General features: G+C 34.3%; 1 protein-coding gene across 1 annotated transcript in view; it reads left to right on the top strand.

The window, feature by feature from the left end:
* Window positions 1-16,400, top strand: part of wdr32 (WD repeat domain 32) — a 132,365-nt gene that overhangs the window by 99,431 nt on the left and 16,534 nt on the right. Inside the window, exon 2 of the mRNA XM_061986820.2 lies at window positions 15,389-15,502. Within this exon, the coding sequence (XP_061842804.1) occupies window positions 15,389-15,502 (114 nt within the window). The remainder of the gene's footprint in view (window positions 1-15,388; window positions 15,503-16,400) is intronic.

Here is a 16,400-nt window from a genome sequence, read left to right as displayed (position 1 = left end):
TTTGCAGCGTTCACACAATAAATACAGGAATTTTGGTGTAGAAAACCATGTGTGAATGTTTTGGAGTGTTCACACAATAAATATGAATTTTAGTGTAGAAAACCATGTGTGAATGTTTTGGAGCGTTCACACAATAAATACAGGAATTTTGGTTTAGAAAACCATGTGTGTGAATGTTTTGGAGTGTTCACACAATAAATACATGAATTTTGGTGTAGAAAACCATGTGTGAATGTTTTGGAGCGTTCACACAATAAATACATGAATGTTGGTGTGGAAAACAATGTGTGAATGTTTGGAGCGTTCACACAATAAATAGATGAATTTTGGTGTAGAAAACAATGTGTGAATGTTTTGGAGCGTTCACACAATAAATACATGAATGTTGGTGTGGAAAACAATGTGTGAATGTTTGGAGCGTTCACACAATAAATAGATGAATTTTGGTGTAGAAAACAATGTGTGAATGTTTTGGAGCGTTCACACAATAAATACATGAATTTTGGTGTAGAAAACAATGTGTGAATGTTTTGGAGCGTTCACACAATAAATACAGGAATTTTGGTGTAGAAAACAATGTGTGAATGTTTTGGAGCGTTCACACAATAAATACAGGAATTTTGGTGTAGAAAACCATGTGTGAATGTTTTGGAGCGTTCACACAATAAATACAGGAATTTTGGTGTAGAAAACAATGTGTGAATGTTTTGGAGCGTTCACACAATAAATACAGGAATTTTGGTGTAGAAAACCATGTGTGAATGTTTTGGAGCGTTCACACAATAAATACAGGAATTTTGGTGTAGAAAACCATGTATGAATGTTTTGGAGCGTTCACACAATAAATACAGGAATTTTGGTGTAGAAAACCATGTGTGAATGTTTTGCAGCGTTCACACAATAAATACAGGAATTTTGGTGTAGAAAACCATGTGTGAATGTTTTGGAGTGTTCACACAATAAATATGAATTTTAGTGTAGAAAACCATGTGTGAATGTTTTGGAGCGTTCACACAATAAATACAGGAATTTTGGTTTAGAAAACCATGTGTGTGAATGTTTTGGAGTGTTCACACAATAAATACATGAATTTTGGTGTAGAAAACCATGTGTGAATGTTTTGGAGCGTTCACACAATAAATACATGAATGTTGGTGTGGAAAACAATGTGTGAATGTTTGGAGCGTTCACACAATAAATAGATGAATTTTGGTGTAGAAAACAATGTGTGAATGTTTTGGAGCGTTCACACAATAAATACATGAATGTTGGTGTGGAAAACAATGTGTGAATGTTTGGAGCGTTCACACAATAAATAGATGAATTTTGGTGTAGAAAACAATGTGTGAATGTTTTGGAGCGTTCACACAATAAATACATGAATTTTGGTGTAGAAAACAATGTGTGAATGTTTTGGAGCGTTCACACAATAAATACAGGAATTTTGGTGTAGAAAACAATGTGTGAATGTTTTGGAGCGTTCACACAATAAATACAGGAATTTTGGTGTAGAAAACCATGTGTGAATGTTTCGGAGCGTTCACACAATAAATACAGGAATTTTGGTGTAGAAAACCATGTGTGAATTATTTGGAGCGTTCACACAATAAATACATTAATTTTGGTGCAGAAAACCATGTGAATGTTTTGGAGTGTTCACACAATAAATAGATGAATGTTGCTGTAGAAAACCATGTGTGAATGTTTTGTAGCGTTCACACAATAAATACATGAATTTTGGTGTAGAAAACCATGTGTGAATGTTTTGGAGCGTTCACACAATAAATAGATGAATTTTGGAGTAGAAAACCATGTGTGAATGTTTTAGGGCATTCACACAATAAATACATGAATTTTGGTGTAGAAAACCATGTGTGAATGTTTTGGAGCGTTCACACAATAAATACAGGAATTTTGGTGTAGAAAAGAATGTGTGAATGTTTTGGAGCGTTCACACAATAAATACAGGAATTTTGGTGTAGAAAACCATGTGTGAATGTTTTGGAGCGTTCACACAATAAATACAGGAATTTTGGTGTAGAAAACCATGTATGAATGTTTTGGAGCGTTCACACAATAAATACAGGAATTTTGGTGTAGAAAACCATGTGTGAATGTTTTGCAGCGTTCACACAATAAATACAGGAATTTTGGTGTAGAAAACCATGTGTGAATGTTTTGGAGTGTTCACACAATAAATATGAATTTTAGTGTAGAAAACCATGTGTGAATGTTTTGGAGCGTTCACACAATAAATACAGGAATTTTGGTTTAGAAAACCATGTGTGTGAATGTTTTGGAGTGTTCACACAATAAATACATGAATTTTGGTGTAGAAAACCATGTGTGAATGTTTTGGAGCGTTCACACAATAAATACATGAATTTTGGTGTGGAAAAACCATGTGTGTGAATGTTTTGGAGCGTTCACACAATAAATAGATGAAACAATGTGTGAATGTTTTGGAGTGTTCACACAATAAATACATGAATGTTGGTGTGGAAAACAATGTGTGAATGTTTGGAGCGTTCACACAATAAATACAGGAATTTTGGTGTAGAAAACCATGTGTGAATGTAATGGAGCGTTCACACATGGTTTTCTACACCAAAATTCATGTATTCACACAATATTCAACATTCACACAATAAATACAGGAATTTTGGTGTAGAAAACCATGTGTGTGAATGTTTTGGAGCGTTCACACAATAAATACATTAATTTTGGTGCAGAAAACCATGTGAATGTTTTGGAGTGTTCACACAATAAATAGATGAATGTTGCTGTAGAAAACCATGTGTGAATGTTTTGTAGCGTTCACACAATAAATACATGAATTTTGGTGTAGAAAACCATGTGTGAATGTTTTGGAGCGTTCACACAATAAATAGATGAATTTTGGAGTAGAAAACCATGTGTGAATGTTTTAGGGCATTCACACAATAAATACATGAATTTTGGTGTAGAAAACCATGTGTGAATGTTTTGGAGCGTTCACACAATAAATACAGGAATTTTGGTGTAGAAAACCATGTGTGAATGTTTTGGAGCGTTCACACAATAAATACATTAATTTTGGTGCAGAAAACCATGTGTGAATGTTTTGGAGCGTTCACACAATAAATACATGAATTTTGGTGTAGAAAACCATGTGTTTGAATGTTTTGGAGCGTTCACACAATAAATAGATGAAACAATGTGTGAATGTTTTGGAGTGTTCACACAATAAATACATGAATGTTGGTGTGGAAAACAATGTGTGAATGTTTGGAGCGTTCACACAATAAATACAGGAATTTTGGTGTAGAAAACCATGTGTGAATGTAATGGAGCGTTCACACATGGTTTTCTACACCAAAATTCATGTATTCACACAATTTTCAACATTCACACAATAAATACAGGAATTTTGGTGTAGAAAACCATGTGTGTGAATGTTTTGGAGCGTTCACACAATAAATACATTAATTTTGGTGCAGAAAACCATGTGAATGTTTTGGAGTGTTCACACAATAAATACATGAATGTTGCTGTAGAAAACCATGTGTGAATGTTTTGTAGCGTTCACACAATAAATACATGAATTTTGGTGTAGAAAACCATGTGTGAATGTTTTAGGGCATTCACACAATAAATACATGAATTTTGGTGTAGAAAACCATGTGTGAATGTTTTGGAGCGTTCACACAATAAATACAGGAATTTTGGTGTAGAAAACCATGTGTGTGAATGTTTTGGAGCGTTCACACAATAAATACATTAATTTTGGTGCAGAAAACCATGTGTGAATGTTTTGGAGCGTTCACACAATAAATACATGAATTTTGGTGTAGAAAACCATGTGTGTGAATGTTTTGGAGCGTTCACACAATAAATAGATGAAACAATGTGTGAATGTTTTGGAGTGTTCACACAATAAATACATGAATGTTGGTGTGGAAAACAATGTGTGAATGTTTGGAGCGTTCACACAATAAATACAGGAATTTTGGTGTAGAAAACCATGTGTGAATGTAATGGAGCGTTCACACATGGTTTTCTACACCAAAATTCATGTATTCACACAATATTCAACATTCACACAATAAATACAGGAATTTTGGTGTAGAAAACCATGTGTGTGAATGTTTTGGAGCGTTCACACAATAAATACATTAATTTTGGTGTAGAAAACCATGTGTGAATGTTTTGGAGCGTTCACACAATAAATAGATGAATTTTGGAGTAGAAAACCATGTGTGAATGTTTTAGGGCATTCACACAATAAATACATGAATTTTGGTGTAGAAAACCATGTGTGAATGTTTTGGAGCGTTCACACAATAAATACAGGAATTTTGGTGTAGAAAACCATGTGTGAATTATTTGGAGCGTTCACACAATAAATACATTAATTTTGGTGCAGAAAACCATGTGAATGTTTTGGAGTGTTCACACAATAAATAGATGAATGTTGCTGTAGAAAACCATGTGTGAATGTTTTGTAGCGTTCACACAATAAATACATGAATTTTGGTGTAGAAAACCATGTGTGAATGTTTTGGAGCGTTCACACAATAAATACAGGAATTTTGGTGTAGAAAACCATGTATGAATGTTTTGGAGCGTTCACACAATAAATACAGGAATTTTGGTGTAGAAAACCATGTGTGAATGTTTTGCAGCGTTCACACAATAAATACAGGAATTTTGGTGTAGAAAACCATGTGTGAATGTTTTGGAGTGTTCACACAATAAATATGAATTTTAGTGTAGAAAACCATGTGTGAATGTTTTGGAGCGTTCACACAATAAATACAGGAATTTTGGTTTAGAAAACCATGTGTGTGAATGTTTTGGAGTGTTCACACAATAAATACATGAATTTTGGTGTAGAAAACCATGTGTGAATGTTTTGGAGCGTTCACACAATAAATACATGAATGTTGGTGTGGAAAACAATGTGTGAATGTTTGGAGCGTTCACACAATAAATAGATGAATTTTGGTGTAGAAAACAATGTGTGAATGTTTTGGAGCGTTCACACAATAAATACATGAATGTTGGTGTGGAAAACAATGTGTGAATGTTTGGAGCGTTCACACAATAAATAGATGAATTTTGGTGTAGAAAACAATGTGTGAATGTTTTGGAGCGTTCACACAATAAATACATGAATTTTGGTGTAGAAAACAATGTGTGAATGTTTTGGAGCGTTCACACAATAAATACAGGAATTTTGGTGTAGAAAACAATGTGTGAATGTTTTGGAGCGTTCACACAATAAATACAGGAATTTTGGTGTAGAAAACCATGTGTGAATGTTTTGGAGCGTTCACACAATAAATACAGGAATTTTGGTGTAGAAAACAATGTGTGAATGTTTTGGAGCGTTCACACAATAAATACAGGAATTTTGGTGTAGAAAACCATGTGTGAATGTTTTGGAGCGTTCACACAATAAATACAGGAATTTTGGTGTAGAAAACCATGTATGAATGTTTTGGAGCGTTCACACAATAAATACAGGAATTTTGGTGTAGAAAACCATGTGTGAATGTTTTGCAGCGTTCACACAATAAATACAGGAATTTTGGTGTAGAAAACCATGTGTGAATGTTTTGGAGTGTTCACACAATAAATATGAATTTTAGTGTAGAAAACCATGTGTGAATGTTTTGGAGCGTTCACACAATAAATACAGGAATTTTGGTTTAGAAAACCATGTGTGTGAATGTTTTGGAGTGTTCACACAATAAATACATGAATTTTGGTGTAGAAAACCATGTGTGAATGTTTTGGAGCGTTCACACAATAAATACATGAATGTTGGTGTGGAAAACAATGTGTGAATGTTTGGAGCGTTCACACAATAAATAGATGAATTTTGGTGTAGAAAACAATGTGTGAATGTTTTGGAGCGTTCACACAATAAATACATGAATGTTGGTGTGGAAAACAATGTGTGAATGTTTGGAGCGTTCACACAATAAATAGATGAATTTTGGTGTAGAAAACAATGTGTGAATGTTTTGGAGCGTTCACACAATAAATACATGAATTTTGGTGTAGAAAACAATGTGTGAATGTTTTGGAGCGTTCACACAATAAATACAGGAATTTTGGTGTAGAAAACAATGTGTGAATGTTTTGGAGCGTTCACACAATAAATACAGGAATTTTGGTGTAGAAAACCATGTGTGAATGTTTTGGAGCGTTCACACAATAAATACAGGAATTTTGGTGTAGAAAACAATGTGTGAATGTTTTGGAGCGTTCACACAATAAATACAGGAATTTTGGTGTAGAAAACCATGTGTGAATGTTTTGGAGCGTTCACACAATAAATACAGGAATTTTGGTGTAGAAAACCATGTATGAATGTTTTGGAGCGTTCACACAATAAATACAGGAATTTTGGTGTAGAAAACCATGTATGAATGTTTTGGAGCGTTCACACAATAAATACAGGAATTTTGGTGTAGAAAACCATGTGTGAATGTTTTGGAGCGTTCACACAATAAATACAGGAATTTTGGTGTAGAAAACCATGTGTGAATGTTTTGGAGCGTTCACACAATAAATACAGGAATTTTGGTGTAGAAAACCATGTGTGAATTATTTGGAGCGTTCACACAATAAATACATTAATTTTGGTGCAGAAAACCATGTGAATGTTTTGGAGTGTTCACACAATAAATAGATGAATGTTGCTGTAGAAAACCATGTGTGAATGTTTTGGAGCGTTCACACAATAAATACAGGAATTTTGGTGTAGAAAACCATGTGTGAATGTTTTGGAGCGTTCACACAATAAATACAGGAATTTTGGTGTAGAAAACCATGTATGAATGTTTTGGAGCGTTCACACAATAAATACAGGAATTTTGGTGTAGAAAACCATGTGTGAATGTTTTGCAGCGTTCACACAATAAATACAGGAATTTTGGTGTAGAAAACCATGTGTGAATGTTTTGGAGTGTTCACACAATAAATATGAATTTTAGTGTAGAAAACCATGTGTGAATGTTTTGGAGCGTTCACACAATAAATACAGGAATTTTGGTTTAGAAAACCATGTGTGTGAATGTTTTGGAGTGTTCACACAATAAATACATGAATTTTGGTGTAGAAAACCATGTGTGAATGTTTTGGAGCGTTCACACAATAAATACATGAATGTTGGTGTGGAAAACAATGTGTGAATGTTTGGAGCGTTCACACAATAAATAGATGAATTTTGGTGTAGAAAACAATGTGTGAATGTTTTGGAGCGTTCACACAATAAATACATGAATGTTGGTGTGGAAAACAATGTGTGAATGTTTGGAGCGTTCACACAATAAATAGATGAATTTTGGTGTAGAAAACAATGTGTGAATGTTTTGGAGCGTTCACACAATAAATACATGAATTTTGGTGTAGAAAACAATGTGTGAATGTTTTGGAGCGTTCACACAATAAATACAGGAATTTTGGTGTAGAAAACAATGTGTGAATGTTTTGGAGCGTTCACACAATAAATACAGGAATTTTGGTGTAGAAAACCATGTGTGAATGTTTTGGAGCGTTCACACAATAAATACAGGAATTTTGGTGTAGAAAACAATGTGTGAATGTTTTGGAGCGTTCACACAATAAATACAGGAATTTTGGTGTAGAAAACCATGTGTGAATGTTTTGGAGCGTTCACACAATAAATACAGGAATTTTGGTGTAGAAAACCATGTATGAATGTTTTGGAGCGTTCACACAATAAATACAGGAATTTTGGTGTAGAAAACCATGTGTGAATGTTTTGCAGCGTTCACACAATAAATACAGGAATTTTGGTGTAGAAAACCATGTGTGAATGTTTTGGAGTGTTCACACAATAAATATGAATTTTAGTGTAGAAAACCATGTGTGAATGTTTTGGAGCGTTCACACAATAAATACAGGAATTTTGGTTTAGAAAACCATGTGTGTGAATGTTTTGGAGTGTTCACACAATAAATACATGAATTTTGGTGTAGAAAACCATGTGTGAATGTTTTGGAGCGTTCACACAATAAATACATGAATGTTGGTGTGGAAAACAATGTGTGAATGTTTGGAGCGTTCACACAATAAATAGATGAATTTTGGTGTAGAAAACAATGTGTGAATGTTTTGGAGCGTTCACACAATAAATACATGAATGTTGGTGTGGAAAACAATGTGTGAATGTTTGGAGCGTTCACACAATAAATAGATGAATTTTGGTGTAGAAAACAATGTGTGAATGTTTTGGAGCGTTCACACAATAAATACATGAATTTTGGTGTAGAAAACAATGTGTGAATGTTTTGGAGCGTTCACACAATAAATACAGGAATTTTGGTGTAGAAAACAATGTGTGAATGTTTTGGAGCGTTCACACAATAAATACAGGAATTTTGGTGTAGAAAACCATGTGTGAATGTTTTGGAGCGTTCACACAATAAATACAGGAATTTTGGTGTAGAAAACAATGTGTGAATGTTTTGGAGCGTTCACACAATAAATACAGGAATTTTGGTGTAGAAAACCATGTGTGAATGTTTTGGAGCGTTCACACAATAAATACAGGAATTTTGGTGTAGAAAACCATGTATGAATGTTTTGGAGCGTTCACACAATAAATACAGGAATTTTGGTGTAGAAAACCATGTATGAATGTTTTGGAGCGTTCACACAATAAATACAGGAATTTTGGTGTAGAAAACCATGTGTGAATGTTTTGGAGCGTTCACACAATAAATACAGGAATTTTGGTGTAGAAAACAATGTGTGAATGTTTTGGAGCGTTCACACAATAAATACAGGAATTTTGGTGTAGAAAACCATGTGTGAATGTTTTGGAGCGTTCACACAATAAATACAGGAATTTTGGTGTAGAAAACCATGTATGAATGTTTTGGAGCGTTCACACAATAAATACAGGAATTTTGGTGTAGAAAACCATGTGTGAATGTTTTGGAGCGTTCACACAATAAATACAGGAATTTTGGTGTAGAAAACCATGTGTGAATGTTTTGGAGTGTTCACACAATAAATATGAATTTTAGTGTAGAAAACCATGTGTGAATGTTTTGGAGCGTTCACACAATAAATACAGGAATTTTGGTTTAGAAAACCATGTGTGTGAATGTTTTGGAGTGTTCACACAATAAATACATGAATTTTGGTGTAGAAAACCATGTGTGAATGTTTTGGAGCGTTCACACAATAAATACATGAATTTTGGTGTAGAAAACCATGTGTGTGAATGTTTTGGAGCGTTCACACAATAAATAGATGAAACAATGTGTGAATGTTTTGGAGTGTTCACACAATAAATACATGAATGTTGGTGTGGAAAACAATGTGTGAATGTTTGGAGCGTTCACACAATAAATACAGGAATTTTGGTGTAGAAAACCATGTGTGAATGTAATGGAGCGTTCACACATGGTTTTCTACACCAAAATTCATGTATTCACACAATATTCAACATTCACACAATAAATACAGGAATTTTGGTGTAGAAAACCATGTGTGTGAATGTTTTGGAGCGTTCACACAATAAATACATTAATTTTGGTGTAGAAAACCATGTGTGAATGTTTTGGAGCGTTCACACAATAAATAGATGAATTTTGGAGTAGAAAACCATGTGTGAATGTTTTAGGGCATTCACACAATAAATACATGAATTTTGGTGTAGAAAACCATGTGTGAATGTTTTGGAGCGTTCACACAATAAATACAGGAATTTTGGTGTAGAAAACCATGTGTGAATTATTTGGAGCGTTCACACAATAAATACATTAATTTTGGTGCAGAAAACCATGTGAATGTTTTGGAGTGTTCACACAATAAATAGATGAATGTTGCTGTAGAAAACCATGTGTGAATGTTTTGTAGCGTTCACACAATAAATACATGAATTTTGGTGTAGAAAACAATGTGTGAATGTTTTGGAGCGTTCACACAATAAATACAGGAATTTTGGTGTAGAAAACCATGTATGAATGTTTTGGAGCGTTCACACAATAAATACAGGAATTTTGGTGTAGAAAACCATGTGTGAATGTTTTGCAGCGTTCACACAATAAATACAGGAATTTTGGTGTAGAAAACCATGTGTGAATGTTTTGGAGTGTTCACACAATAAATATGAATTTTAGTGTAGAAAACCATGTGTGAATGTTTTGGAGCGTTCACACAATAAATACAGGAATTTTGGTTTAGAAAACCATGTGTGTGAATGTTTTGGAGTGTTCACACAATAAATACATGAATTTTGGTGTAGAAAACCATGTGTGAATGTTTTGGAGCGTTCACACAATAAATACATGAATGTTGGTGTGGAAAACAATGTGTGAATGTTTGGAGCGTTCACACAATAAATAGATGAATTTTGGTGTAGAAAACAATGTGTGAATGTTTTGGAGCGTTCACACAATAAATACATGAATGTTGGTGTGGAAAACAATGTGTGAATGTTTGGAGCGTTCACACAATAAATAGATGAATTTTGGTGTAGAAAACAATGTGTGAATGTTTTGGAGCGTACACACAATAAATACATGAATTTTGGTGTAGAAAACAATGTGTGAATGTTTTGGAGCGTTCACACAATAAATACAGGAATTTTGGTGTAGAAAACAATGTGTGAATGTTTTGGAGCGTTCACACAATAAATACAGGAATTTTGGTGTAGAAAACCATGTGTGAATGTTTTGGAGCGTTCACACAATAAATACAGGAATTTTGGTGTAGAAAACAATGTGTGAATGTTTTGGAGCGTTCACACAATAAATACAGGAATTTTGGTGTAGAAAACCATGTGTGAATGTTTTGGAGCGTTCACACAATAAATACAGGAATTTTGGTGTAGAAAACCATGTATGAATGTTTTGGAGCGTTCACACAATAAATACAGGAATTTTGGTGTAGAAAACCATGTGTGAATGTTTTGCAGCGTTCACACAATAAATACAGGAATTTTGGTGTAGAAAACCATGTGTGAATGTTTTGGAGTGTTCACACAATAAATATGAATTTTAGTGTAGAAAACCATGTGTGAATGTTTTGGAGCGTTCACACAATAAATACAGGAATTTTGGTTTAGAAAACCATGTGTGTGAATGTTTTGGAGTGTTCACACAATAAATACATGAATTTTGGTGTAGAAAACCATGTGTGAATGTTTTGGAGCGTTCACACAATAAATACATGAATGTTGGTGTGGAAAACAATGTGTGAATGTTTGGAGCGTTCACACAATAAATAGATGAATTTTGGTGTAGAAAACAATGTGTGAATGTTTTGGAGCGTTCACACAATAAATACATGAATGTTGGTGTGGAAAACAATGTGTGAATGTTTGGAGCGTTCACACAATAAATAGATGAATTTTGGTGTAGAAAACAATGTGTGAATGTTTTGGAGCGTTCACACAATAAATACATGAATTTTGGTGTAGAAAACAATGTGTGAATGTTTTGGAGCGTTCACACAATAAATACAGGAATTTTGGTGTAGAAAACAATGTGTGAATGTTTTGGAGCGTTCACACAATAAATACAGGAATTTTGGTGTAGAAAACCATGTGTGAATGTTTTGGAGCGTTCACACAATAAATACAGGAATTTTGGTGTAGAAAACAATGTGTGAATGTTTTGGAGCGTTCACACAATAAATACAGGAATTTTGGTGTAGAAAACCATGTGTGAATGTTTTGGAGCGTTCACACAATAAATACAGGAATTTTGGTGTAGAAAACCATGTATGAATGTTTTGGAGCGTTCACACAATAAATACAGGAATTTTGGTGTAGAAAACCATGTATGAATGTTTTGGAGCGTTCACACAATAAATACAGGAATTTTGGTGTAGAAAACCATGTGTGAATGTTTTGGAGCGTTCACACAATAAATACAGGAATTTTGGTGTAGAAAACAATGTGTGAATGTTTTGGAGCGTTCACACAATAAATACAGGAATTTTGGTGTAGAAAACCATGTGTGAATGTTTTGGAGCGTTCACACAATAAATACAGGAATTTTGGTGTAGAAAACCATGTATGAATGTTTTGGAGCGTTCACACAATAAATACAGGAATTTTGGTGTAGAAAACCATGTGTGAATGTTTTGGAGCGTTCACACAATAAATACAGGAATTTTGGTGTAGAAAACCATGTGTGAATGTTTTGGAGTGTTCACACAATAAATATGAATTTTAGTGTAGAAAACCATGTGTGAATGTTTTGGAGCGTTCACACAATAAATACAGGAATTTTGGTTTAGAAAACCATGTGTGTGAATGTTTTGGAGTGTTCACACAATAAATACATGAATTTTGGTGTAGAAAACCATGTGTGAATGTTTCGGAGCGTTCACACAATAAATACATGAATGTTGGTGTGGAAAACAATGTGTGAATGTTTGGAGCGTTCACACAATAAATAGATGAATTTTGGTGTAGAAAACAATGTGTGAATGCTTTGGAGCGTTCACACAATAAATAGATGAATTTTGGTCTAGAAAACCATGTGTGAATGTTTTGGAGCATTCACACAATTAAGTAATAAGCTGTGATTAATCATGAGTCATTCCAAATCAATGTTTGATTTAAAAAAATGTAATTAAAATGTATTGTTGTGGTTTTCTACACCAAAATTCATGTATTTATTGTGTGAATGCTCCAAAACATTCACACATTGTTTTCTACACCAAAATTCATCTATTTATTGTGTGAACGCTCCAAAACATTCACACATGGTTTTCTACACCAAATCTCATGTATTTATTGTGTGAATGCTCCAAAACATTCACATATGGTTTTCTACACCAAAATCTATCTATTTATTGTGTGAACGCTCCAAAACATTCACACGTATGGTTTTCTACACCAAAATTAATCTATTTATTGTGTGAACGCTCCATAACATTCACACATTTTCTACACCAAAATTCATGTATTTATTGTGTGAACGCTCCAAAACATTCACACATTGTTTTCTACGCCAAAATTCGTTTATTTATTGTGTGAACACTCCAAAACATTCACACATTGTTTTCTACACCAAAATTCATCTATTTATTGTGTGAACGCTCCAAAACATTCACACATGGTTTTCTACACCAAAATCCATCTATTTATTGTGTGAACGCTCCAAAACATTCACACACATGGTTTTCTACACCAAAATGCATTTATTTATTGTGTGAACGCTCCAAAACATTCACACATTGTTTTCTACACCAAAATTAATCTATTTAAACTTATTATTATTATTATTCTACAGATTTTGGCGCACTCTACCTTCCACGTTTTTCACCCGACTCAAACCGTTCCAACTTCAAACTGTTCAGCCTATTCGGGAATCGCGGGCTTTCCCTTGACAAATTCCAAAAATTCCCACATTACCCAGAATTCCAGGTTTTCCGGGAAATTTCCCCCACTCATAATGAATTGGCCATTTTTCAAACTTAATTGTGTGAACGCTCCAAAACATTCACACATGGTTTTCTACACCAAAATTCCTGTATTTATTGTGTGAACGCTCCAAAACATTCACACATGGTTTTCTACACCAAAATGCATTTATTTATTGTGTGAATGCTCCAAAACATTCACACATGGTTTTCTACACCAAAATGAATCTATTTATTGTGTGAATGCTCCAAAACATTCACACATTGTTTTCTACACCAACATTCATCTATTTATTGTGTGAACGCTCCAAAACATTCACACATGGTTTTCTACACCAAATTCATCTATTTATTGTGTGAACGCTCCAAAACATTCACACATGGTTTTCTACACCAAAATGAATGTATTTATTGTGTGAACGCTCCAAAACATTCACACATGGTTTTCTACACCAGATGAATCTAATTATTGTGTGAACGCTCCAAAACATTCACACATGGTTTTCTACACCAAAATGCATTTATTTATTGTGTGAACGCTCCAAAACATTCACACATGGTTTTCTACACCAAAATGAATCTATTTATTGTGTGAACGCTCCAAAACATTCACACATGGTTTTCTACACCAGAATTCCTGCATTTATTGTGTGAACGCTCCAAAACATTCACACATGGTTTTCTACACCAAAATTCGTTTATTTATTGTGTGAACGCTCCAAAACATTCACACATGGTTTTCTACACCAAAATGCATTTATTTATTGTGTGAACGCTCCAAAACATTCACACATAGTTTTCTACACCAAAATGAATCTATTTATTGTGTGAATGCTTCAAAACATTCACACGATGTTTTGTACACCAAAATTCATCTATTGTGTGAACGCTCCAAAACATTCACACATGGTTTTCTACACCAAAATGCATCTATTTATTGTGTGAACGCTCCAAAACATTCACACATGGTTTTCTACACCAAAATTCGTTTATTTATTGTGTGAACGCTCCAAAACATTCACACATGGTTTTCTACACCAAAATGCATTTATTTATTGTGTGAACGCTCCAAAACATTCACACATAGTTTTCTACACCAAAATTAATCTATTTATTGTGTGAACACTCCAAAACATTCACACATGGTTTTCTACACCAAAATGCATTTATTTATTGTGTGAACGCTACAAAACATTCACACATGGTTTTCTACACCAAAATGCATCTATTTATTGTGTGAACGCTCCAAAACATTCACACATGGTTTTCTACACCAAAATTCGTTTATTTATTGTGTGAACGCTCCAAAACATTCACACATGGTTTTCTACACCAAAATGCATTTATTTATTGTGTGAACGCTCCAAAACATTCACACATAGTTTTCTACACCAAAATAAATATTTATTGTGTGAATGCTTCAAAACATTCACACGATGTTTTCTACACCAAAATGCATATATTTATTGTGTGAACGCTCCAAAACATTCACACATGGTTTTCTACACCAAAATGAATCTATTTATTGTGTGAACGCTCCAAAACATTCACACATAGTTTTCTACACCAAAATTAATCTATTTATTGTGTGAACACTCCAAAACATTCACACATGGTTTTCTACACCAAAATGCATTTATTTATTGTGTGAACGCTCCAAAACATTCACACATTGTTTTCTACACCAAAATTCATCTATTTATTGTGTGAACGCTCCAAAACATTCACACTCGGCACCATCTTAAAAGTACACTGGCTTCCGAAGACCCCGCGGCCAGAGGTCGGTCCGGGGCACAGATAGCAGGCCCATCAACATTTTCCAACTGTTCTTAGTCTCTTAAAGAATTTGAATGTTGAATCAGAATCAACATTTCCATCATTTGACTGCACTGCTCCAAATACTAAATCCAGCTCATGTTACAAACAACACTTTTTGCGTAGACTCCTGTTGCTTTACTAAAATAACAGAATGTGATTCCTGCAGGTCGGTGCTGACGGTGGCCTGCGAGCAGACCGAAGTGCTGCTGTTCGATCCCGTCTCCTCCAGGCACATCAAAACCCTGACGGAGGCCCACGAGGACTGTGTCAACAACATAAGGTGCCTTTCTTCTCATCCCCTTCATCCGTATCAAAGTTGTTAATGACAGTGTTATTAATGACTCGGTGTCATTAATGACCCAGTGTCATTAATAACACTGGGTCATTAACAGTGTTGGGTTAGTTACTGCAGAGCAGTAACTAGTTACAGTTACTAGTTACTTCATTTCAAAAGTAACTCAGTTACTAACTCAGTTACTTACACCAAAAAGTAATGCGTTACTGTGAAAAGTAACTATTTAGTTACTTCTTTTTTTCTTCTTTTCTTTTTTTTTTAAAGCTCCCATTAATGCCCTTTTAGCCTTCATTTCAGTACTGTTATTGCACTGGAGAATAATACAATGTGTTGATCAACTTGACATGCATTTGCATCACTCAACTCTGCTAAGCAATGTGCTCTACATACAACACACAAAGACAAAGATATGTTTCAAAGGGCCAATTTATTTCAGGCCAGAACAAATTGACAAAACTATTTTAAATAGCTGCAACATAACGTACATAAGTAACAAACAGCATAATAACAGCATAGATGTAAACCAAGAAAGGCACACACTACATACACAAAGCCTAACCAGGCATTTTCTTTACTGAGCAAAACTCTTTATTGTCGGCCTTATATAAACACATCACCAAAACATTAGTAAAAAAAATGATATCTAGCAAAAGTGGTCATTTTCTGCAGTACAAACCAGACCAAAAGCAACTTTGTTATATCAACAGCAGCCGCTCGCTCTTTCTAACGTGTGCCAACACTTGCACATATGGCACTTAGCCAGTGATGCGTTTACAGCCACACAAAAAGTCGGACAACTCCAACACCACACATAAAGTGTAATTCCAGGTCGTTACTCTATGATTTACCAATCAAATGTGTGCTTATTCTAGTGTCATTTATT

This window comes from Nerophis lumbriciformis, linkage group LG26 (genome assembly GCF_033978685.3).
Source record: "Nerophis lumbriciformis linkage group LG26, RoL_Nlum_v2.1, whole genome shotgun sequence".
Lineage (NCBI taxonomy): Eukaryota > Metazoa > Chordata > Actinopteri > Syngnathiformes > Syngnathidae > Nerophis > Nerophis lumbriciformis.
Note: the sequence above shows the minus strand (reverse complement) of the source record. Positions and strands in the feature narration are given on the sequence as shown.